Below are 25,550 nucleotides of genomic sequence, written 5' to 3'. Positions count from 1 at the left end.
TACCTTGGATCAAATAAATGCTAGCTTGGTGAGCAGAAGAGCCTTTTTTAAAAAGACTAAAAATAAATGTTATTTACATAAAATAAATAAATTTAAATGGAATAACAGGTATGAATACAAATAATTAAATTAATGTGTTTTTTTGCATGGAGGGGGGTGAACTTTACCTCTTGCATGCAACTGATCTAAATTTCAGTTATAAACATGAGTACACACTATATATTATGATCACAAATAACAGTAAACATTTTTAGAGAGGTTTTTTTAGGGGGGGCTCCTTTCAGTCTATCAGTAGGAGTGAGTGATTTTCTTTGAATTTTGCTGCAATAATACTATATTACATATTCATTATGTTTTTACTTAAACGTTAGTGATGTTTTCATTATTTAATGCACCCTATTTAAATAGTCTAAATCTGTCATGACTTTTTAGACTAAATGTTTATAGGCTAACGTTCCTTGTTTAGGAAAATATGCACTGCCGTATATGCAAGTTAAAATATTGGATTGTCATTTCTTTAACCCATTTGATTAATTAATTGATTAATAAAACAATCGTTTTGTTTTCGGCCAATAAAAACATTAACTTCGCTTTAGTTAAGCTCAGAGCCATATAAATTTTTATATGGCTCTGGTTAAGCTTTACTATTATTATTATTGTTTTTATTGCAGTAGAACAGTTGTCAGTGGCAACCACAGAGCGCTGTACTTCCAGGTGAAAAGTCAGTTAAAAGTCTCTCAAATATGGCTGCCCCCTTGGAGTTGTTCTGTTGGAAAGGCGACCATGGATTACCTTCAGTAGATGTCGACTGTTTAACTGTGCTGGTAAGAGAAAAACACGCCGGTTGAAAGCATATCGCAATAGTTTCGTCTGTTTAGTGTTTTGCGGGATTTGCCGTAAATGTGTTGTATTTGAGTGTCGGTTGTCAGGAGAGATGGGAGGTGACTTACAGCACGCCTGATTGAAAGTGTCGAAATATCACACGCATCTATGGGCTCATGCTTAAAACTCTTATATATTAAACACCTGTACATTTAATAATGTATAGAGCGATCATATTGGTTCAGTGGATGGGTAACAGCAATGACACTGCAGTAAGTGTACGTTATTCCAGTTATCTAATTTTTTTATGATCAGTGTCACAAGCATTTGATTAGGGACTTAGAAATAACGTAGAATCTTTAATATTTCTCAATCATTTGAAGCTATAATATTTTGTTTGAAATATTTAAAAAATGTAAATCGTATTTTATAATATATGTTAGTTATTCCATGGAATGTCTGGATACTGGCAGGTGTGTAGTAAAACCGTTTAATGCACAGATAGTTCCAAGTCAGTTTAATCACCGTTCTATATTAATGCGCTGCTTTAGTTGATGCACGCAAAAGGAGAGAGAGAGAGAGAGAGAGAGAGAGAGAGAGAGAGAGAGAGAGAGAGAGAGAGACTTTTGACTTTTCAAAGCTCTTTTAATCACACAATTATTTTAAAAACACTCTTTACAATTCACCAATTAAATGATAACTCTCCAAGTTCATCTCTCACTACAAGAGCATTTTTCACACTCCACCTTACATCAAAGAAGTGCATGTTATTTGTTAATTTACAATATGCATATTCCACAGCAACCCGACCCTCTACTACAGATTTGAACATTCCAAGCAAATCAACATTTTCCCCTTCATTTTTACATTTGTGGGATTTTAAAATGGCCAATTTTGCCTGTCCCAGTAAAAAATTCCCAAGTGTACACTGTGCTTTCAATTCTTTCCTGTAATTCACACCCAAAATAAACATATTTTTTGTAAAAATAAAACCAAGCTTAATAAATATTTCATCCAACAATTCAAACAAAGTGATCAATCTTGAACAATCATAAAAAAAAGTGAAAAACAGTATCAAGGATATTACAGAAAGGACATGCAGATAAAACTGACTCATTAAATTTTGACACAAAACTATTTGTTGCCACAGCACAATGAAGTACTCTCCATTGGAGGTCTCCAGACCTCTTGGGAATAGGGGACTTATACAAAGATCTCCATGATGGAGTTATTTCTAATGAAACTGATAAATATTCTCTCCATTTAGTGTCAATGCGTCTTTTCAATTGAGTATAGAACAGAGATTTCACACTCATAAAGTACAATATCTTTTTATCAACATTGTGAAACGATACGTCTTTAAAACCTTTCAATAAAGTGTTATTTGGATCTTCATCCAAATCAAAAGTTACATTAACTCTAAGATCTGGATAAATCAGAACACCTTCACCATTCTCAATAAATTTTTTTACATGGGTCGAAAAAGACTGGGAAAAAGATTTTTTAAGATCCTGAATTATCTCCTCAACATATCTCACTGATCTAAGCCCAACTTTATTAGCTATTGATTTAGCTGCATACCATTGACCTTTTGTAAGATCAATTAAATCTTTTACAGTAGCTATTCCTGTTTTCAAAAACTTATCAATTACTGAAGTCGAAATAGAAGAATTCCTTTTAAACATAGGGTTAAAAAATAATGGTTCCAAAACCCCATAATGTTCATTGTCATCTCTAGATCTTTTAAAAACTTGCCAGGCTTTTAATACAGATACATAAAATGTTGAAAAAGAAACACTTACTTTTGGGACAAAAGATTTTTCAATTAAAAATAACTGCTTAGCTAATCCAATTCCCCCAATACTTTGTAAAACAGACAAACCCAAAGCAATCCATGGTGTCCTATCTGAGCAATACAGTAGCCTTTGTAATGTTTGAAACCTCATTGTCTTAACTCTTGCCTCCAGATTTATAAGTCCTTGTCCTCCTTCTATAACTGGGAGATACAACACTCCAGGAGGAAGCCAATGAAAACCATCCCAAAAGAAACCAACAAAGGCCTTCTGAATAACAGCCAATATCTCTTCAGGAGGATCCAGCACTGTAAATCTGTGCCACAACATTGAGGCTGCTAAATTATTAACAATTAAACATCTCCCTCTAAAAGATAACTTTGGGAGGATCCATCTCCACTTCTGTAGTTTTCCAACGATTATATCAGCTAAACCTTCCCAATTCTTTTTCATATAAATATCAGATCCTAGATACACCCCGAGAACTTTAAAACCATCTTTAATCCATTCACATTGCTGTGGAAGTTGTGGAGGATCCATATTTCTCCATTCACCTAACAGAAGGGATGTGCACTTATCCCAATTAATTCTAGCAGATGTAGCCTTTTGAAAGGTTTTTAAACTAGAAGTCAAAGCAGCAATATCATCAATATTCCTTATAAAGACGGTTATATCATCCGCATAAGCTGTAAGTTTTACAGGCGGGATATCTGAAAAACCAGGAATACAAAATCCATATAATCGTTTCCTCAAGTGTGACAACAAAGGCTCAATAGAAATTGAATATAAAAGCCCAGAAAGAGGGCATCCTTGTCGTATGCCTCTTGTTACTGCAAGAGGTCTAGTTAAACGACCATTAATCTTAAGCATACTAGATGTTTCACTGTAAAGCAGCCTAATACAAGAGACAAATTGTGGACCAAAGCCAAAGGCCTTCAGAGTCTTTAGTAAATAAAAATGGTCCACTCTGTCAAAAGCTTTCTCTTGATCTAAAGAAAAGAGTCCAATGTCAATTTGATGTTTTTTAGCAACTGCAATGATGTCTCTTAACAAGAAAAGATTGTCAAAGATGGTCCGTTTCGGGATACAATATGACTGGTCCTCATGAATTATAGTTGCCATACATTTCTTCAATCTGTTGGTTATAGCTTTTGACAGAATTTTAAAATCAGTACACAACAAGTACACAGGACGCCAATTCTTTAAGAGTCCAAGATCTCCTTTCTTGGGGATTAATGTCAACACTGCCCTACGACAGCTTAAGGGCAGAACACCTTGATTAAGGGACTCCAAAAAAACATCATATAAATCATGTCCAAGCACATTCCAAAAGTGTTTAAAAAACTCGGCAGAAAGGCCATCTATGCCTGGGCATTTGCCACTATTCAGTTCTTGCACAGCACTTGTAAGCTCAGAAAAAGTCAAGAATCCCTCCAATTCCATACTTTCTTCTTTAGACAACTGTGGAAGATCTAGGAGAAGTTCTTCAACTGCCACTTCATCACAAAGTTCTGACTGATAGAGTTTTTCATAAAAGGAAATTGCAGAACCTATAATTTCTCGTTGATTAGTTATTTCACTGCCATTGGGAAGTTTTAATCTGTGAAAAAATTTCTGCTCTTTTGACCTTTTCTCCAGTCCGAAAAAAAAAGCAGTTGGAGCATCCATTTCGTTGCACTTCACATATCTTGTTCTAGCAAGAGTTTCCTTCTCCTGTTCCTCCAATAAATCCTTCAAAAAAACTTTATTTTCTTTAATTATATCACCCCCTCCATGATTACGGAGGCTTTGTTGAAGAATTTCTTGTTCTATCATCTTCATCTTCACTTTCAAGTTTTCAGTGTTATTTGCTGTGTATTGTTGACAAAAAGCCTTTATCTGCACCTTTCCCAGATCCCACCATTGACTTAGAGATGCATAGCTACCTCTCTCTTCTCTCAAAGACTTCCAAAAAAAACCAAAGGAGTGCACAAAAGTGTGATCTTGAAGTAATCTATTGTTAAAGTGCCAGTGTGACTGATAGGATTTAGATGAAAGGACAGACATTGACATAGAAATATAATGATGATCTGACATAGATGTAGGAGAGATACAACTATTAAAAAACCTTCCTTTATTACATTCCTCAGTATAGAATCGATCCAATCTTGCAGCACAAACATTGTTTGAACTCATTTTTAACCACGTATACTGTCTAACATGAGGATAAGCATCCCTCCACAAGTCCACAAGATTATGTCTATTAATTAAAGATTTAAAAACATGTACTGAACCAAAGTGAGGTTCCTCGTGGTTCCTATCTAAACTATAATCCACAATGCAATTAAAATCACCACCTATCACAACAACTGTGTCATCTGAACACTTCAGCAATTCTTCAGAAAATTTTAGAAAAAAATCAGCACGTTCACTTCCTATATTAGGAGCATAAATATTGAAAAAAGAAAAACTATTATTGCCTATTATTATATCAACTCGAAGAAGGCGTCCAGGTATTATTTCTAAAAAAACTGGGTTATCTTTAACACGCTTCGAAAATAAAAAACGCTACCCCAGCACTCAGATTTGTACCATGACTTAAACTAATACTACCCTCCCATTCATTTGTCCAATCTGTCTGGTTACAGGCATCAGTATGAGTCTCCTGTAACAAAATGACATCTGCTTTCTTAAGTTGTAAATACTTGAATAAAGTCACTCTCTTGCGTACATCCCTGCATCCATTAATATTTAAGGATCCAATGTTAAAGGATGCCATCAGGATAAAAAAAGAGAAACTGAATAAAATCCAATGCAGATGTAATTTTGAATACATGCTCACTCTTTAAGGACTTTTCCTCACTCTTTTCCTGACAGCACTCACAAACTTTCTTAAACGATAACGCTTAGGCTGGTCTAATTCCTCAAGTGTTGCTTTCTTCATAGCAATTACAGAGGAGTCTATAAAAAGCCTTAAATCAGGAAAGAACATTTTAATCTTTGGTTTTCTCTGATTTTTTTGTAGCCTTCAAAAAATCATCTAGCTGTTCCACAGAATAATATCGAGGCTTCGTTAATCTCCCAACAGTACTTTCCTGAGAATCTAATTCAGCCAAATCATCAGTAATTAAATCCGAACACTCACTTTCCAAATCACTGTCAACAACCTGTGATTTTGCCAGAAAATCATTTTGAGACATATTACTGCTTGATGCCTGTGCCCCATCCAAAACATCGCTCACCTTAAGCCCATCCTGTTCTCCAGGTTGTTCCAACGCTTTGGTAGTCTCTACAAGATCATTTGCTCCACCCTGTCCAACATCAGATATTGTCGCATCATTTTCAGCGATCTCACTACTACCTTGACGCAACTGTTCCCTCATTTCAGTAGACGCTGATATTTCCGTATGCGATTCAACTGCTGCGCTTTCTGTAGTCAATTTAACCAAATCGTTATTCTCCACAATCTTTGAATTGAGCACTGAATTAAACTCTGAACCATTCCTTGCGCTTTGAGCCTCTTTAACCGCAGGACAATTTGTTTTAATATGGCCGTGTTTTCCACAAACTAAACATTTCATGGTCTCAGTACTGATAAAGATCGTATAATCTCTACCAGACACGGTCAATTTCACAGACACCTCAAGCATTTCGAATTCGGCGGTCAATATCATCAAGGCCTGGCGTCTGAATGACATGATATGTTTTAACTCTGGACTTTTTAGTCCCAGGGGGATCATTTTAATCGTCCCAACCAATTTCCCATAACGAGCCAAAATAGACTCAAGCGCTTTGTCAGAAATAAACGGTGGTACGTTTGACAACATAACTTTTTTCGAAAGATTGGACAAAGGTAAGACTGGAACAAACACATCTTGGACAGTCAAACCACGTTCCACTAACTTGTTAACCATTTCGATTTCTTTCAAAAATACGACTATTGCCTTATTCATTCTAGAAGCGGACATTATTTTTTGTGCACCAATTTCTTTACCAATAGCAACCAACACACTCTCAATTTGAAATTGACTCATCTGTCGGCATGCACTTGCACGCATGCCGAGCAGATAAACAGGAAAAACCATCGGAATTTGAACCCATCTTTATCAGCTATGCTGACAAAAATCAGCACTATAACACCTTCTCCTATCACCTACAGCAATATTCAAACGAAAAAAGCTCAGAAAGGAAAAGTTAAAAACTCACTCAATAACTCCACACACTCCGCTCACACGCTCCTCACAGACACGCCGCACATGCGCGAGAGAGAGAGAGAGAGAGAAATCGGATTGTGCTGCTCACATACAGTCGTGGCCAAAAGTTTTGAGAATGACACAAATATTAGTTTTCACAAAGTTTGCTGCTAAACTGCTTTTAGATCTTTGTTTCAGTTGTTTCTGTGATGTACTGAAATATAATTACAAGCACTTCATACGTTTCAAAGGATTTTATGGACAATTACATGACATTTATGCAAAGAGTCAGTATTTGCAGTGTTGGCCCTTCTTTTCCAGGACCTCTGCAATTCAACTGGGCATGCTCTCAATCAACTTCTGGGCCAAATCCTGACTGATAGCAGCCCATTCTTTCATAATCACCTCTTGGAGTTTATCAGAATTAGTGGGTTTTTGTTTGTCCACCCGCCTCTTAAAGATTGACCACAAGTTCTCAATGGGATTAAGATCTGGGGAGTTTCCAGGCCATGGACCCAAAATGTCAACGTTTTGGTCCCCGAGCCACTTAGTTATCACTTTTGCCTTATGGCATGGTGCTCCATCGTGCTGGAAAATGCATTGTTCTTCACCAAACTGTTGTGGGATTGTTGGAAGAAGTATTCATGGCTTTATTCATGGCTGTGTTTTTGGGCAAAATTGTGAGTGAGCCCACTCCCTTGGACAAGAAGCAACCCCAAACATGAATGGTCTCAGGATGCTTTACTGTTGGCATGACACAGGACTGATGGTAGCGCTCACCTTTTCTTCTCCGGACAAGCCTTTTTCCAGATGCCCCAAACAATCGGAAAGAGGCTTCATCTGAGAATATGACTGTGCCCCAGTCCTCAGCAGTCCATTCGCCATACTATTTGCAGAAGATCAGTCTGTCCCTGATGTTCTTTGCTGCCCTTCTTGACACCAGGCCATCTTCCAAAAGTCTTGGCCTCACTGTGTGTGCAGATGCGCTCACACCTGCCTGCTGCCATTCCTGAGCAAGCTCTGCACTGGTGGCACTCCGATCCCGCAGCTGATTCCTCTTTAGGAGACCATCCTGGTGCTTGCTGGACTTTCTTGGACGCCCTGAAGCCTTCTTAACAATGCAGTGGAAAGTTTTTTTCGGGATTAAGTTAATTTTCATGGCAAAGAAGGACAATGCATCATTCATCTGATCACTCTTCATAACATTCTGGAGTATATGCAAATTGCTATTATAAAAACTTAAGCAGCAACTGTCATCTCTACCTCGCCTTTTCGCTCTCTCTCGGTCGATGGATAATTTACTGAAACAATAGGGGTTATGCGCAACAGGCTTCCGTTTTCTGCTAAACAGGTCTCGTTGCTTCCGGTTCACGCGTTTTGCATATGCCTCTTTAAATATGAACATGATTTACTCAAGATTCCTTCAAAGTAGACACTAAAAATGATCATAACCAATGTCCATCACATATGTGGATTGATATATAAAAGTTTTTAATTTTTATTCTTTTCACTAACATTTATATATAAATATAGAATGAAACGTCCACAATAAACAGCTGGCTTGTTTAACTGATTACCTTAAAAGTCCGTCGATATCGCCATTATTTATTACGGCTATTAACACGTTCTCCGACAAGCGGAAGCAATGAGACCTGTTTTCCGGGGTTGGTCAGGTGACGTTCGACATATACCCTATTGTATAATTCATTCAAATAAATGTGATCTTACCGCACTATTTCATGTCTGTGTCTGATTTAAAGCGGCCAGAATGCTAGAGCTGCGTGTCATAACTGACGAAAATAACCGTCTTTTTTATCCATGCGGTCAAATTTTGCGCTGCAAATATCAATCCTAGTTTGAACTTGTCTATAACTTGGCAAATGACCATGGAATAAGCGGGATAATCAACGGCTTGCCGTGCATTAAAGGATTTAAAATGCGCTTCGCGTCGGTCGGTTATTAGCCTCCACGTCGTGCATTTAAAATCCTTTAATGCATGGCAAACCATTGATTATCCCTTACTTAATTGTTCCAAAAATACATTATATTTAAAAACTTAACTTAAACTTATAATACAGTGATGTTGTTTACCTTTTTTTATGAGTATGGCTGATATTAGGTTCTGCTTAAGGGGAGACACTGCAGGCAAAAACACTCTGTTTTTTTTTTTTGTTTTTTTTCAGACTAGTAGTAAGAAAACATCCAAAAGACACAGTTAAGTGTTTCTTTTATAGCACTTTATCTATTTTTGTCAATGGATTTCAATTACAATACATATTTTTAAAGGTCGTTTTCTCAAAAAGATTTTTTTTCTCCTACACTGAGCCATAAATCTCCACTTCAGTAGCACTTACACACACCAAACTTTACGTTTTTATTCCTGTCCATATTCTGAAGGTTTTTACAGAGGGATTTTTTAATATATAATTTGCTTGATATTATACAACAAGCATTTTCTGAATTATGGCGTGACAAAATGTAATATGTCAAAATAAATAAATATTAAAAAAATATTTTAAAGCATCCAGTTTTTAGATTTTTGTGCTAGAAATGTGTGGTAATTAGCGCATATTTCATTAAATAATGCCTAATTTGCATATTTAAACCTAACATTTTAGAAAACTTGTAATACAAAAAATATTTACAGTTGTCAATGTAATCAATCAACTGGGTAAGTAAGGTCATAACTATTTGTTATTTTTTTTACCCTATTAACCTGCAGTGTCTCGCCTTATAATTGTTTATTAATTTCTCAATTTTGACAGGATGAATGTTTTTTTTTTTAATGATATTCTGGGCAAAGGCTGCATGTAACATTACCGTTCTGTTTGATTAATAGAATAGTACTCACCCTTAGGCCATCCAAAATGTAGATTTGGAGAAATGTAGCATTACATGATTTGCTCACCAATGGATACTCTACAGTGAATGGGTGCCGTCAGAATGAGAGTCCAAACACTTAATAAAAACATCACAATAATCCACAAGTTATCCACACCACTCCGGTCGATCAATTAATAAGCAATTAATTAAGACTATTTTATTGTTTTCTGTACGTTGTTATATTTTTTTTAATATTGCTTTCTGAAGTGAAAAACTTATCTCATCTGAATCAGGAGAGAAATATACACAGATCAAGCACCGATTACAAGCAAAAACAGTCCTAAACGAGTATGTTGGTAGTTTTTGATATGAGAGGACAACAGAAGATAGACATTTTCACAGAAGGAAACATTATTATGGATTATATTTTGGCCAGAAGTGATGGTTTAAAGTGGAGCTGCAAAATGATTAGTCGTGATTAATCAATTCAAAATAAAAGTTTCAAATGAACAGATTTGGAGAAATGTAGCATTACATCACTTGCTCACCAATGGATACTCTGCAGTGAATGGGCGCCGTCAGAATGAGAGTTCAAATAGCTATTTTATTTTTTTAAAGAAACAAATTATTATCATGTATTTAGATTTAAATTAGAGCTGCAAAATGATTAGTGGTGATTAATCGATTCAAAATAAAAGTTTGTTTGAGTACTATATGTGTGTGCACTATGTATATTTATTATGTATATATAAATACACATGTATATATTAAGGAAAAACATATGTTAAGTTTATATGTAAATTACTTGGATTTATATATAAATTATATACAAGTGTTTACATACAAATATATTTTTTAAATATATACATATGTGTGTGTATTTATATATAATACACATAATAAATACACAGTACACACACATAGTATGCAAACATAAACTTTTATTTTAAATCTATTAATTGCCACTAATCGTTTTACAACTCTAATTTAAAGTTAAAAACATGTTAATGATCAATTTGTTTCTCCAAAAAAACAGCTATTTGAACTCTCATTCTGACGGCACCCATTCACTGCAGAGGATCCATTGGTGAGCAAGTGATGCAATGCTACATTTCTCCAAATCTTTTCATTTGAAACTTTTATTTTGAATCGATTAATCATGACTAATTGTTTTTCAGCTCTAAATTAAAGTTAAAAACATGTTAATGATCGTTTTGTTTCTTAAAAAAAAATAAAACAGCTATTTGAACTCTCATTCTGATGGCACCCATTGACTGCAGAGGATCCATTGTTGAGCAAGTGATGTAATGCTACATTTCTCCAAATCTGTTCATTTGAAACTTTTATTTTAAATAGATTAATCATGACTAATTGTTTTTCAGCTCTAATTTAAAGTTAAAAACATGTTAATCATCATTTTGTTTCTTAAAAAAAAAAATAAAACAGCTATTTGAACTCTCATTCTGACGGCACCCATTGACTGCAGAGGATCCATTGTTGAGCAAGTGATGTAATGCTACATTTCTCCAAATCTGTTCATTTGAAACTTTTATTTTAAATAGGTTAATCATGACTATTTTTTTTGCAGCTCTAAATTAAAGTTAAAAGCATGATAATAAACGACTTGTTTCTTAAAAAAAAAAACAGCTATTTGAACTCTCATTCTGACGGCACCCATTCACTGCAGAGGATCCATTGTTGAGCAAGTGATGCAATGCAACATTTCTCCAAATCTGTTCATTTAAAGAAACTAACTCATCTACATTTTTGATGTCCTGAGGGTGAGTAAATATTTAGCAAATTTGGGGTGAACTGTTCCTTTAAGGAGGGCACAAGCAAATGTCTTCATTAGGGCCCGAGCACCGATGGTGTGAGGACCCTATTGAATCTGCTCCGTTTATTAGGGCCCGAGCACCGATGGTGTGAGGACCCTATTGGATCTGCTTCGTTTATTATTATTATTATTATTATTATTATTATTAGGGCCCGAGCACCGATGGTGTGAGGACCCTATTGAATCTGCTCCGTTTATTATTATTAGGGCCCGAGCCCAAAAGGGCGAAGGCCCTATTGTTTTTCTAAGGATTATTATTATTATTATTTTTTTTTTCAATGTTTTGGGTGATTTTGGGGCCCTTAACATACACGAAAACTCTTGAAAATTTGCACACACATTGGAACCTGCGGCCATCAGGGCCGGACAGACTTTGACATGGGGGGGTCACCTGGGGGGGGCGTGGCACAGCGTTAAAAATTGCGACTTTTGAGGGACTCTGGAGCGCACACCAATTGATCTACAGTCACCAAAATTCATACACATATAGACCTCATCGGGCCGACCAACTTCCGTGCTCACAGTCCGTGCTTCACCAAACAGGAAGTCAGCTATTCAGGGATGTCTAAAAAGCGCATGCAATGGAATTTGAAATACTCCTCCTAGACCTTCCAACCGATGGCCACCAAACTCGGTCAGCATGATCTCAAGACATTGGGGACGCAAAATTGCCAGGGGATTTTTGATATCTCGAACGGTTTGGCCGTGGCGGGGCGACAAAGTTATGGCGAGAAATGAGAAACAGGAAGTGTCTAATTACTTTAACACACTTTGTCTGATTTTGACCAAACATCAGCAGTTTGTTCATCTTATGATGCCGATCACAGAGATGTGACTATTAGGAGTCAAAGTTATAGCGCCACCAACTGGCAACACAAAGCGCAACGTTTTCTAAATGCTTTTAAATCAACCTCTTAATTTTACTCAATTTGCTTCAAACTTCATCTCAATAATGTTGAAACACGGCCAATGAGAATCTGTGAATTGCCTTATCGATAACTTTTATCATGTTGCCATGGCAACGTGTCAAACTTTAACTTTAGCTTTTTGTGTTTTGAAGCCACTTAAAATACTCAGAATTTCATGAAACTTCACACACACATCTGTATTAATGATATTTAGACACTGATAAAAGCCCATAAATGGGCGTGGAGCAGGCGCTCCATAGCGCCACCTTTTGACAAAAGTTGGGGGTTTAGTTTGTCCTACAGTCACCAAACTCGGTACATATATTGGACTCATCAAGCCGGACAACTTTCTAATTTACACCCATTAGCTACGACCAACAGGAAGTCAGCTATTTTGATTTGAATGTGGATATTTGGAAAAATCAGGCTGTGGAATTTTATATACTTCTCTCAGGAAAACCAACCAATTCACACCAAACTTTTTTGACATGTTGCCAACATTCTGAAGATTCTAAATTGCGAGCAGATTTAGGATATCTTGAACGGTGTTGATGTGGTGATTGATTGAAATCGGAGTAAAACAAGATAGCCGTAATTTTATTATATCTTTAAAGTGCAGCATCCAAAGTCTTTGAAACTTTTTTCATACAGACTACTAGTCATTCTGATCAGACACCGTTCATTTCATAATTATACAAAGATCTATGAATTAATGAAAATTAAAAAAAAAAAATCTGATCCCTCTCTGCTCTGCACTTATGTGTGTGCGTGGTAAGTGGGTGTGTGTTTGTTGAGTGTTAGGGTGAGAGTGGGGAGGGGGGATGGGTGGAAAGAGAGAGTCAGAGAGGAGGAGATAGAAGGGAATATTTAAACTCTTGGTTGTTTATTCATTAGGATGTGAATTAGGGCTGGGTATTGTGACCAATTTGGCAATTCGATTCGATTGTTATTTTTATGGTTTCGATTCGATTATATTCGATTCGATATCGATTAGCTATCAATATTTCATTTAAAATGTTAGTTTTGCAGACATGGGATCACTATTTTGATATAAATCCTGGTAACTTAAAACTCCCCTACTTAAGTTTATTACTGAAATACACATCTACATTAATAATAGGGTGCACACAGTTGTTTATTTTAAACAACTTTTATTTTAAATGAATACTGTAACAAGAAGTCATAAATATGTGCATCCAATGTACACCATGTAAACAAACTGCAAAATGCACATTACTGTAAAAAAATAAAAAGACTAAATGTGCAACAGTGAAATCTATTAAGAACTTCAAACATGTTTAAGAAATATTTTTTTTTTCTAAATTCAAATCAGGCCCATCATAAAGCCCTTGTCTGCATATACAAAACATTCTAAATGTCCATAAAACTAACAGATCTTAACTAAAGCCTAATATTTTTTGATCACCAGATTTTTTTTTGCAAAAAATTTACACCCATTAGCTACAACCAACAGGAAGTCAGCTATTTTGATTTGAATGTGGATTTTTGGAAAAATATAGCTGAATAAATTCATATCACTCATAGCAGAATCAGACAGTTCACACCAAACTTTGTCAACATGATGCCAAGATACTGAAGATGTTAAATTGTGAACGGCTTTGGGACATCTTGAACGGTGTTGATGTGGTGATTTATGAAAGTAACAAAAAAGATGAAGAGTTATTTTCATATATCTTTAAATTGCATTATTCTAACTCATCAAAACTTTTTACATATAAAGAACAAGAAATTCTTAGGAAATACGTGTAGTTTCAAAATGTTATCATGCTCAGAGGCCCCAAAAACATTAAAAGTGTCACATAAATTTGTCAGATTAAAGCTCTAATACCAGGGATGAACACTAGAGGTCCTCATAAGATAAGGAATCGTTTGACCTCTAATGCTATTTAGCTCATTCTCAGTGTATAAGAGTGAAAATAATCCATAGAATCAGTTGATATAGACTGTACTGTCAGTGTACTTTTACATAATTATTTTGTATAGGTGCTTAAAGAGCATTAAAATCTTTTTTTAATCTTTTAAGGAAAAATTATATGATTTATATACATATATACAATCTCACTGATAGAATAAAAAATCTTATAAGCATGACACTATACTGCTCAGTTCACTTAATTAGAATGAGAAACAAATACATCAACTAAGTTAATATGTATTTATTTTTAATATATTTGTTTATAATTATTTCACAGATGCTTATAGATCATTAAAATAATATTTAAAAATGGATGTAGATCATAAAACATGGTAACTATTTAAAATAGGGTCTCTTTTGTTAACATTGGTTAATGAACTAACACACGAACGAACAACGAACAATATATTTGTACTCGATTTTCTTCAAACTTCATCAGAATGATGTAAAAACACGGCCGATGAGAGTCTGTAAAGGCGTCCCTGATGCATCAAATGCTGTTGCCATGGCAAATAAATAAAAATACAAAATACATTCAAATATTTGTTTCCTGTGTTTTTGAGGCAGATAGCGTGCCTAGAATTTTATTTTCCATTTTCAATTTTCAATGATTTATTATATATTTAAAGTGCAGCATCCTAACTCTTTGAAACTTTTTTCATACAAATAACTATTCATTCTGATTAAACACAGTTCATTTCATAATTATACAAAACTCCACGAATGAAAGAAAATTAAAAAACAAATCTGATCTCACTCTGCTCTGCACTCTATGTGTGTGTTTGTGTGGTAAGTGGCTGAGTGTAAGGAGGTGGGATGGGTGGTAAGAGAAAGAGTCAGACAGGAGGAGAGACAGTTAGGGTTAGTCCAAAGGGTTATTGTGAATGCATGTGCCAACTGGGCACCGTTTTCCTGATGCTATCGGGATGGCGACTGCCAGACGGCGAGGGCCCGGTCAACGCTGCTTGCAGCTTTAATTATTATTATTTCATCAAGGTTTTGGGTCATTTCGGGGCCCTTAACATACACGAAAACTCTTGAAACTTTGCACACACATTGGAAACTGCGGCCATCAGGGCCGGACAAACTTTGACATGGGGGGGTCACCTGGGGGGGGCGTGGCACAGCGTTAAAAAATTTTACTTTTGAGGGACTCTGGAGCACACACCGGTTGACCTACATTTATCAAAATTCATACACATATAGACCTCATCGGGCCGAACAACTTTCATGCTCAAAGTCAGTGCTTCGCCCAACAGGAAGTCAGCTATTCAGGGATGTCTAAAAAGCGCATGCAATGGAATTTGAAATACTCCTCCTAAGCCTTTCCACCGATTGCCACCAAACTCGGTCAGCATGACCTCAAGACACTGCGGACGCAAAATTGCCAGGGGATTTTTGATATCTCGAACGGTTTGGCCGTGGCGGGGCGACAAAGTTATGGCGAGAAATGAGAAACAGGAAGTGTCTAATAACTTTAACACACTTTGTCTGATTTTGACCAAACTTCAGCAGTTTGTTCATCTTATGATGCCGATCACAGAGATGTGACTATTAGGAGTCAAAGTTATAGCGCCACCAACTGGCAGCACAAAGCGCAACGTTTTCTAAATGCTTTTAAATCAACCTCTTAATTTTACTCAATTTGCTTCAAACTTCATCTCAATAATGTTGAAACATGGCCAATGAGAATCTGTGAATTGCATTATCGATAACTTTTATCATGTTGCCATGGCAACGTGTCAAACTTTAACTTTAGCTTTTTGTGTTTTGGAGCCACTTAAAATACTCAGAATTTCATGAAACTTCACACACACATCTGTATTAATGATATTTAGACACTGATAAAAGCCCATAAATGGGCGTGGAGCAGGCGCTCCATAGCGCCACCTTTTGACAAAAGTTGGGGGTTTAGTTTGTCCTACAGTCACCAAACTCGGTACATATATTGATCTCTTCAAGCCAGAAACATTTCTAATTTACACCCATTAGCTACAATCGACAGGAAGTCGGCTATTTTGATTTGAATGTGGATATTTGTAAAAATCAGGCTGTTTAATTTTATATACTTCTCTCGGCAAAACCAACCAATTCACACCAAACTTTTTTGACATGATGCCAACATTCTGAAGATTCTAAATTGCGAGCAGATTTAGGATATCTTGAACGGTGTTGATGTGGTGATTGATTGAAATCGGAGTAAAAAAAGATAGCCGTAATTTTATTATATCTTTAAAGTGCAGCATCCAAAGTCTTTGAAACTTTTTTCATACAGACTACTAGTTAGGGCCCGAGCACCGATGGTGTGAGGACCCTATTGGATCTGCTCCGTTTCTTATTAGGGCCCGAGCACCGATGGTGTGAGGACCCTATTGGATCTGCTTCGTTTATTATTATTAGGGCCCGAGCACCGATGGTGTGAGGACCCTATTGGATCTGCTCCGTTTCTTATTAGGGCCCGAGCACCGATGGTGTGAGGACCCTATTGGATCTGCTCCGTTTCTTATTATTATTCTTCTTCTCCGGAATGAATCGCATTTTTGAGGGCCTAAACACACCCGAAAACTCATGTAACTTTGCACACACATCAAACCTGGCGAAAATGTACGTCTGATATGGGGTTCAGAGATGGGTGTGGCAAAATGGCTCGATAGCGCCACCTTTACACGTTCCGCGGTGTGCGCTTTCAGTTGTGATTCACGTACATGCACGAAAATCGGTACACACATGTAACTCACCAATACCTACAAAAAAGCCTCTTGGAGCAAAATTTGACACCCAACAGGAAGTCGGTTATTTTTAATTTTCTAAGCAAATTTTGTGTCATTTTTGCCATTTTCAGGCGTCATACTTGAACGAACTCCTCCTAGAGATTTATTCGGATCAACGCCAAATTTGCTGAGTCTAATCTAAAGCCCTTTGTGACGTTAAATTGCGAAGATCTACAGTTTTCATCGGAGGGCGTGTCCGTGGCGGCCTGGCAAATTTCGATGCTTCGCCATGAAAAAGGAAGTTGCTATAACTCAGGCATAAAATGTCCGATCTGCCTCAAAGTTTACATGTGTGATAACACTCCTGACCTGATGACATCTACATGCCCATATTCAGTTATAGTCATAGCGCCACCTGCTGGCAACAGGAAGTGTCATGCTGTACTCTGCAACAAACTCCTCCTAGAGATTTATACAGATCAACACCAAAATCGGTCAGTCTAATATAAAGGCTTTAGTGATGTTTAATTGCGAAGATCTTGAGTTTTCGTTGAAGGGCGTGTCCGTGGCGGCCTGACAAATTTCGAGGTCTCGCTATGGATATAAAACTTGTTATAACTCAGCCATAAAATGTCCGATTTGCCTCAAACTTCACATATTCGATAAGAGTCCTGGCCTGAACCAATCTGAAGGCAAATATTCTATTATAATCACAGCGCCACCTGTTGGCAACAGGAAATGACTTGTAGCAAACTCCTCCTAGAGATTTAATGATATCAACTTTATATTTGCTCAGTCTGATCTAGAGGCCTTAGAGATGTTAAATTGTGAAGATCTTGAGTTTTCGTTAAAGGGCGTGTCCGTGGCGGCGTCACAAAATTTGATGTTTCGCCATGGACATAGAAGTTGTTATAACTCAGCCATAAAATGTCCGATCTGCCTCAAACTTCACAGGTTTTGTAAGAGTCCTGGCCTGAAGACACCTAAATGCCAATATTCAGATATTATCATAGTGCCACCTGTTGGCAGCAGGATATATCATATCTTTCACTAACTCAAACATACCAAGGTCAATCTGCACCAAACTTCATATGTTTGATGAAAGTGCCAACCTGAACACATCTACATGCCAATAATCAGTTATAGGCATAGCGCCACCAGCTGGCAGCAGGAAATTTGGCACATTTAAGTGACTTTGACATATTTCTCCTATTTTTACTGTATTAAAAGCATACTACCCACCATTTGCTGTTTTCCTAAAGCCACTGGTCGGCGGTGAGCCCGGGTGCGAGGGCCCGTTCATCGCTGCTTGCAGCTTTAATTATTATTATTCTTCTTCTCCGGAATGAATCGCATTTTTGAGGGCCTAAACATACCCGAAAACTCATGAAACTTTGCACACACATCAAACCTGGCGAAAATGGACGTCTGATATGGGTTGCAGAAGTGGGTGTGGCAAAATGGCTCAATAGCGCCACCTTTACACGTTCCGCGGTGTGCGCATTCAGCTGTGATTCACGTACATGCACGCAAATCGGTACACACATGTAACTCACCAATACCTACAAAAAAGCCTCCTGGGACAAAATCCGAAACCCAACAGGAAGTCGGTTATTATTAATTTTCTTAGCAAAATTTGTGTCATTTTTGCCATTTTCAGGCGTCATACTTGAACGAACTCCTCCTAGAGATTTATTCGGATCAACACCAAATTTGGTGAGTCTAATCTAAAGCCCTTTGTGACGTTAAATTGCGAAGATCTAGAGTTTTCATCGGAGGGCGTGTCCGTGGCGGCCTCGCAAATTTCGATGTTTCGCCATGAAAAAGGAAGTTGCTATAACTCAGGCATAAAATGCCCGATCTGCCCCAAACTTCACATGTGTGATAACACTCCTGACCTGAAGACATCTACATGCCCATATTTAGTTTTACTCATAGCGCCACCTGCAGGCACCAGGAAGTGTCATGCTGTACTCTGCAACAAATTCCTCCTGGAGATTTAATCAGATCAACACCAAAATCGGTCAGTCTAATAAAAAGGCTTTAGCGATGTTAAATTGCGAAGATCTTGAGTTTTCGTTGAAGGGCGTGTCCGTGGCGGCCTGGCAAATTTCGTGGTCTCGCCATGGATATAAATCTTGTTATAACTCAGCCATAAAATGTCCGATTTGCCTCAAACTTCACATGTTCGATAAGAGTCCTGGCCTGAACCAATCTGAAGGCCTATATTCTATTATAATCACAGCGCCACCTGTTGGCAACAGGAAATGACTTGTACCAAACTCCTCCTAGAGATTTAATGATATTAACATTATATTTGGTCAGTCTGATCTCGAGGCCTTAGAGATGTTAAATTGTGAAGATCTTGAGTTTTCGTTAAAGGGCGTGTCCATGGCGGCCTGACAAAGTTTGATGTTTCGCCATGGACATAAAAGTTGTTATAACTCAGCCATAAAATGTCCGATCTGCCTCAAACTTCACATGTTTGGTAAGAGTCCTGGCCTGAAGACATCTAAAGGCCAATATACAAATATTATTATAGCGCCACCTATTGGCAGCAGGATATATCATATCTTGCACTAACTCAAACATACCAAGGTCAATCTGCACCAAACTTCATATGTTTGATGAAAGTGGTGGCCTGAACACATCTACATGCCAATAATCAGTTATATGCATAGCGCCACCAGCTGGCAGCAGGAAATTTGGCACATTTAAGTGACTTTGACATATTTCTCCTATTTTTACTGTATTAAAAGCATACTACCCACCATTTGCTGTTTTCCTAAAGCCACCGGTCGGCGGTGAGCCCGGGTGCGAGGGCCCGTTCATCGCTGCTTGCAGCTTTAATTATTATTATTATTATTATTCTTCTCCAAAATGAATCGCATTTTTGAGGGCTTAGACATACCCGAAAACTCATGAAACTTCGCACACACATCAGACCTGGCGAAAATTTACGTCTGATATGGGTTGCAGAAGTGGGTGTGGTAAAATGGCTCGATAGCGCCACCTTTACACGTTCCGCGGTGTGCGCTTTCAGTTGTGATTCACGTACATGCACGAAAATCGGTACACACATGTAGCTCACCAAAACCTACAAAAAAGCCTCTTGGAGCAAAATTTGACACCCAACAGGAAGTCGGTTATTTTTAATTTTCTTAGCAAAATTTGTGTAATTTTTGCCATTTTCAGGCGTCATACTTGAACGAACTCCTCCTAGAGATTTATTCGGATTAACGGCAAATTTGGTGAGTCTAATCTAAAGCCCTTTGTGACGTTAAATTGCGAAGATCTAGAGTTTTCATCGGAGGGCGTGTCCGTGGCGGCCTGGCAAATTTCGATGCTTCGCCATGAAAAAGGAAGTTGCTATAACTCAGGCATAAAATGCCCGATCTGCCCCAAACTTCACATGTGTGATAACACACCTGACCTGATGACATCTACATACCCATATTCAGTTTTACTCATAGCGCCACCTGCTGGCACCAGGAAGTGTCATGCTGTACTCTGCAACAAACTCCTCCAAAAGATTTAATCAGATCAACACCAAAATCGGTCAGTCTAATAAAAAGGCTTTAGCGATGTTAAATTGCGAAGATCTTGAGTTTTCGTTGAAGGGTGTGTCCATGGCGGCCTGGCAAATTTCGTGGTCTCGCCATGGATATAAAACTTGTTATAACTCAGCCATAAAATGTCCGATTTGCCTCAAACTTCACATGTTCGATAAGAGTCCTGGCCTGAACCAATCTGAAGGCCTATATTCTATTATAATCACAGCGCCACCTGTTGGCAATAGGAAATGACTTGTACCAAACTCCTCCTAGAGATTTAATGATATCAACAATATATTTGGTCAGTCTGATCTCGAGGCCTTAGAGATGTTAAATTGTGAAGATCTTGAGTTTTCGTCAAAGGGCGTGTCCATGGCGGCCTGACAAAGTTTGATGTTTCGCCATGGACATAAAAGTTGTTATAACTCAGCCATAAAATGTCCGATCTGCCTCAAACTTCACATGTTTGGTAAAAGTCCTGGCCTGAAGACATCTAAAGGCCAATATACAGATATTATTATAGCGCCACCTATTGGCAGCAGGATATATCATATCTTGCACTAACTCACACATACCAAGGTCAATCTGAACCAAACTTCATATGTTTGATCAAAGTGCTGGCCTGAACACATCTACATGCCAATAATCAGTTATAGGCATAGCGCCACCAGCTGGCAGCAGGAAGTTTGGCACATTTAAGTGACTTTGATCTATTTTTCCTACATTTACTGTATTAAAAGCATACTGCCCACCGTTTGCTGTGTTCCTAAAGCCACCGGTCGGCGGTGAGCCCGGGTGCGAGGGCCCGTTCATCGCTGCTTGCAGCTTTAATTATTATTATTCTTCTTCTCCGGAATGAATCGCATTTTTGAGGGCCTAAACATACCCGAAAACTCATGAAACTTTGCACACACATCAAACCTGGCGAAAATGGACATCTGATATGGGTTGCAGAAGTGGGTGTGGCAAAATGGCTCAATAGCGCCACCTTTACACGTTCCGCGGTGTGCGCATTCAGCTGTGATTCACGTACATGCACGCAAATCGGTACACACATGTAACTCACCAATACCTACAAAAAAGCCTCCTGGGACAAAATCCGAAACCCAACAGGAAGTCGGTTATTATTAATTTTCTTAGCAAAATTTGTGTCATTTTTGCCATTTTCAGGCGTCATACTTGAACGAACTCCTCCTAGAGATTTATTCGGATCAACACCAAATTTGGTGAGTCTATTCTAAAGCCCTTTGTGACGTTAAATTGCGAAGATCTAGAGTTTTCATCAGAGGGCGTGTCCGTGGCGGCCTCGCAAATTTCGATGTTTCGCAATGAAAAAGGAAGCTGCTATAACTCAGGCATAAAATGCCCGATCTGCCCCAAACTTCACATGTGTGATAACACTCCTGACCTGAAGACATTTACATGCCCATATTCAGTTTTACTCATAGCGCCACCTGCAGGCACCAGGAAGTGTCATGCTGTACTCTGCAACAAATTCCTCCTGGAGATTTAATCAGATCAACACCAAAATCGGTCAGTCTAATAAAAAGGCTTTAGCGATGTTAAATTGCGAAGATCTTGAGTTTTCGTTGAAGGGCGTGTCCGTGGCGGCCTGGCAAATTTCGTGGTCTCGCCATGGATATAAATCTTGTTATAACTCAGCCATAAAATGTCCGATTTGCCTCAAACTTCACATGTTCGATAAGAGTCCTGGCCTGAACCAATCTGAAGGCCTATATTCTATTATAATCACAGCGCCACCTGTTGGCAACAGGAAATGACTTGTACCAAACTCCTCCTAGAGGTTTAATGATATCAACATTATATTTGGTCAGTCTGATCTCGAGGCCTTAGAGATGTTAAATTGTGAAGATCTTGAGTTTTCGTTAAAGGGCGTGTCCGTGGCGGCCTGACAAAGTTTGATGTTTCGCCATGGACATAAAAGTTGTTATAACTCAGCCATAAAATGTCCGATCTGCCTCAAACTTCACATGTTTGGTAAGAGTCCTGGCCTGAAGACATCTAAAGGCCAATATAAAGATATTATTATAGTGCCACCTATTGGCAGCAGGATATATCATATCTTGCACTAACTCACACATACCAAGGTCAATCTGCACCAAACTTAATATGTTTGATGAAAGTGCTGGCGTGAACACATCTACATGCCAATAATCAGTTATAGGCATAGCGCCACCAGCTGGCAGCAGGAAGTTTGGCATATTTAAGTGACTTTGATCTATTTTTCCTACATTTACTGTATTAAAAGCATACTGCCCACCGTTTGCTGTGTTCCTAAAGCCACCGGTCGGCGGTGAGCCCGTGTGCGAGGGCCCGTTCATCGCTGCTTGCAGCTTTAATTATTATTATTATTCTTCTTATCCGGAATGAATCGCATTTTTGAGGGCCTAAACATACCCGAAAACTAACGAAACTTTGCACACACATCAGACCTGGCGAAAATGGACATCTGATATGGGTTGCAGAAGTGGGTGTGGCAAAATGGCTCAATAGCGCCACCTTTACACGTTCCGCGGTGTGCGCATTCAGCTGTGATTATCGTACATGCACAAAAATCGGTACACACATGTAACACACCAATACCTACAAAAAAGCCTCTTGAGATAAAATCCGAAACCCAACAGGAAGTCGGTTATTATTAATTTTCTCAGCAAAATTTGTGTCATTTTTGCCATTTTCAGGTGTCATACTTGAACGAACTCCTCCTAGAGATTTATTCCGATCAACACCAAATTTGGTGAGTCTAATCTAAAGCCCTTTGTGACGTTAAATTGTGAAGATCTAGAGTTTTCATCGGAGGGCGTGTCCGTGGCGGCCTCGCAAATTTCGATGTTTCGCCATGAAAAAGGAAGTTGCTATAACTTAGGCATAAAATGTCCGATCTTTACCAAACTTCACATGTGTGATAACACTCCTGACCTGAAGACATCTACATGCCCATATTCAGTTATAGTCATAGCGCCACCTGCAGGCAACAGGAAGTGTCATGCTGTACTCTGCAACAAACTCCTCCTAGAGATTTATACAGATCAACTCCAAAAACGGTCAGTCTAATATAAAGGCTTTAGCGATGTTAAATTGTAAAGATCTTGAGTTTTCGGTAAAGGGCGTGTGCGTGGCGGCCTGACAAATTTCGAGGTCTCGCCATGGATATAAAACTTGTTATAACTCAGCCATAAAATGTCCGATTTGCCTCAAACTTCACATATTCGATAAAAGTCCTGGCCTGAACACATCTCAAGGCCAACATTCTATTATAATCACAGCGCCACCTGTTGGCAACAGGAAATGACTTGTATCAAACTCCTCTTAGAGATTTAATGATATCAACATTATATTTGGTCATTCTGATCTAGAGGCCTTAAAGATGTTAAATTGCGAAGATCTTGAGTTTTCGTTAAAGGGCGTGTCCGTGGCGGCCTGACAAAGTTTGATGTTTCGCCTTGGACATAGAAGTTGTTATAACTCAGCCATAAAATGTCCGATCTGCCTCAAACTTCACAGGTTTGGTAAGAGTCCTGGCCTGAAGACACCTAAAGGCCAAAATTCAGATATTATCATAGCGCCACCTGTTGGCAGCAGGATATATCATATCTTTCACTAACTCAAACATACCAAGGTCAATCTGCACCAAACTTCATATGTTTGATGAAAGTGGTGGCCTGAACACATCTACATGCCAATAATCAGTTATAGGCATAGCGCCACCAGCTGGCAGCAGGAAATTTGGCATATTTAAGTGACTTTGACATATTTCTCCTATTTTTACTGTATTAAAAGCATACTACCCACCATTTGCTGTGTTCCTAAAGCCACCGGTCGGCGGTGAGCCCGTGTGCGAGGGCCCGTTCATCGCTGCTTGCAGCTTTAATTATTATTATTATTCTTCTCCAAAATGAATCGCATTTTTGAGGGCTTAGACATACCCGAAAACTCATGAAACTTCGCACACACATCAGACCTGGCGAAAATTTACGTCTGATATGGGTTGCAGAAGTGGGTGTGGCAAAATGGCTCGACAGCGCCACCTTTACACGTTCCGCGGTGTGCGCATTCAGCTGTGATTCACGTACATGCACGAAAATCGGTACACACATGTAACACACCAATACCTACAAAAAAGCCTCTTGGAGCAAAATTTGACACCCAACAGGAAGTCGGTTATTTTTAATTTTCTCAGCAAATTTTGTGTCATTTTTGCCATTTTCAGGCCTCGTACTTGAACGAACTCCTCCTAGAGATTTATTCGGATCAACGCCAAATTTTCAGAGTCTAATCTAAAGCCCTTTGTGACGCTAAATTGTGAAGATCTAGAGTTTTCATCGGAGGGCGTGTCCGTGGCGGCCTCGCAAATTTCGATGTTTCGCCATGAAAAAGGAAGTTGCTATAACTTAGGCATAAAATGTCCAATCTGTCCCAAACTTCACATGTGTGATAACACTCCTGACCTGATGACATCTACATATCCATATTCAGTTATAGTCATAGCGCCACCTGCAGGCAACAGGAAGTGTCATGCTGTACTCTACAACCAACTCCTCCTAGAGATTTATACAGATCAACACCAAAATCGGTCAGTCTAATATAAAGGCCTTAGTGATGTTAAATTGTGAAGATCTTGAGTTTTCGTTGAAGGGCGTGTCCGTGGCGGCCTGACAAATTTCGAGGTCTCGCCATGGATATAAAACTTGTTATAACTCAGCCATAAAATGTCCGATTTGCCTCAAACTTCACATGTTCGATTAAAGTCCTGGCCTGAACACATCTGAAGGCCAATATTCTATTATAATCACAGCGCCACCTGTTGGCAACAGGAAATGACTTGTATAAAACTCCTCCTAGAGATTTAATGATATCAACATTATATTTGGTCAGTCTGATCTAGAGGTCTTAGAGATGTTAAATTGCGAAGATCTTGAGTTTTCGTTAAAGGGCGTGTCTGTGGCGGCGTGACAAAGTTTGATGTTTCGCCATGG

The 25,550-nt window shown here is 38.3% G+C and overlaps 1 protein-coding gene across 1 annotated transcript in view; it reads left to right on the top strand.

The window, feature by feature from the left end:
• Window positions 1–727: 727 nt before the first annotated feature.
• Window positions 728–25,550, top strand: part of mtx1b (metaxin 1b) — a 50,402-nt gene continuing 25,579 nt past the window's right edge. Inside the window, exon 1 of the mRNA XM_073821860.1 lies at window positions 728–824. Coding sequence (XP_073677961.1) covers window positions 744–824 — 81 coding nt within the window. The 5' untranslated portion in view covers window positions 728–743. The remainder of the gene's footprint in view (window positions 825–25,550) is intronic.

The sequence above is a fragment of the Garra rufa genome, chromosome 17 (genome assembly GCF_049309525.1).
Source record: "Garra rufa chromosome 17, GarRuf1.0, whole genome shotgun sequence".
NCBI lineage: Eukaryota > Metazoa > Chordata > Actinopteri > Cypriniformes > Cyprinidae > Garra > Garra rufa.
This window is presented reverse-complemented; position numbering and strand designations above follow the sequence as displayed.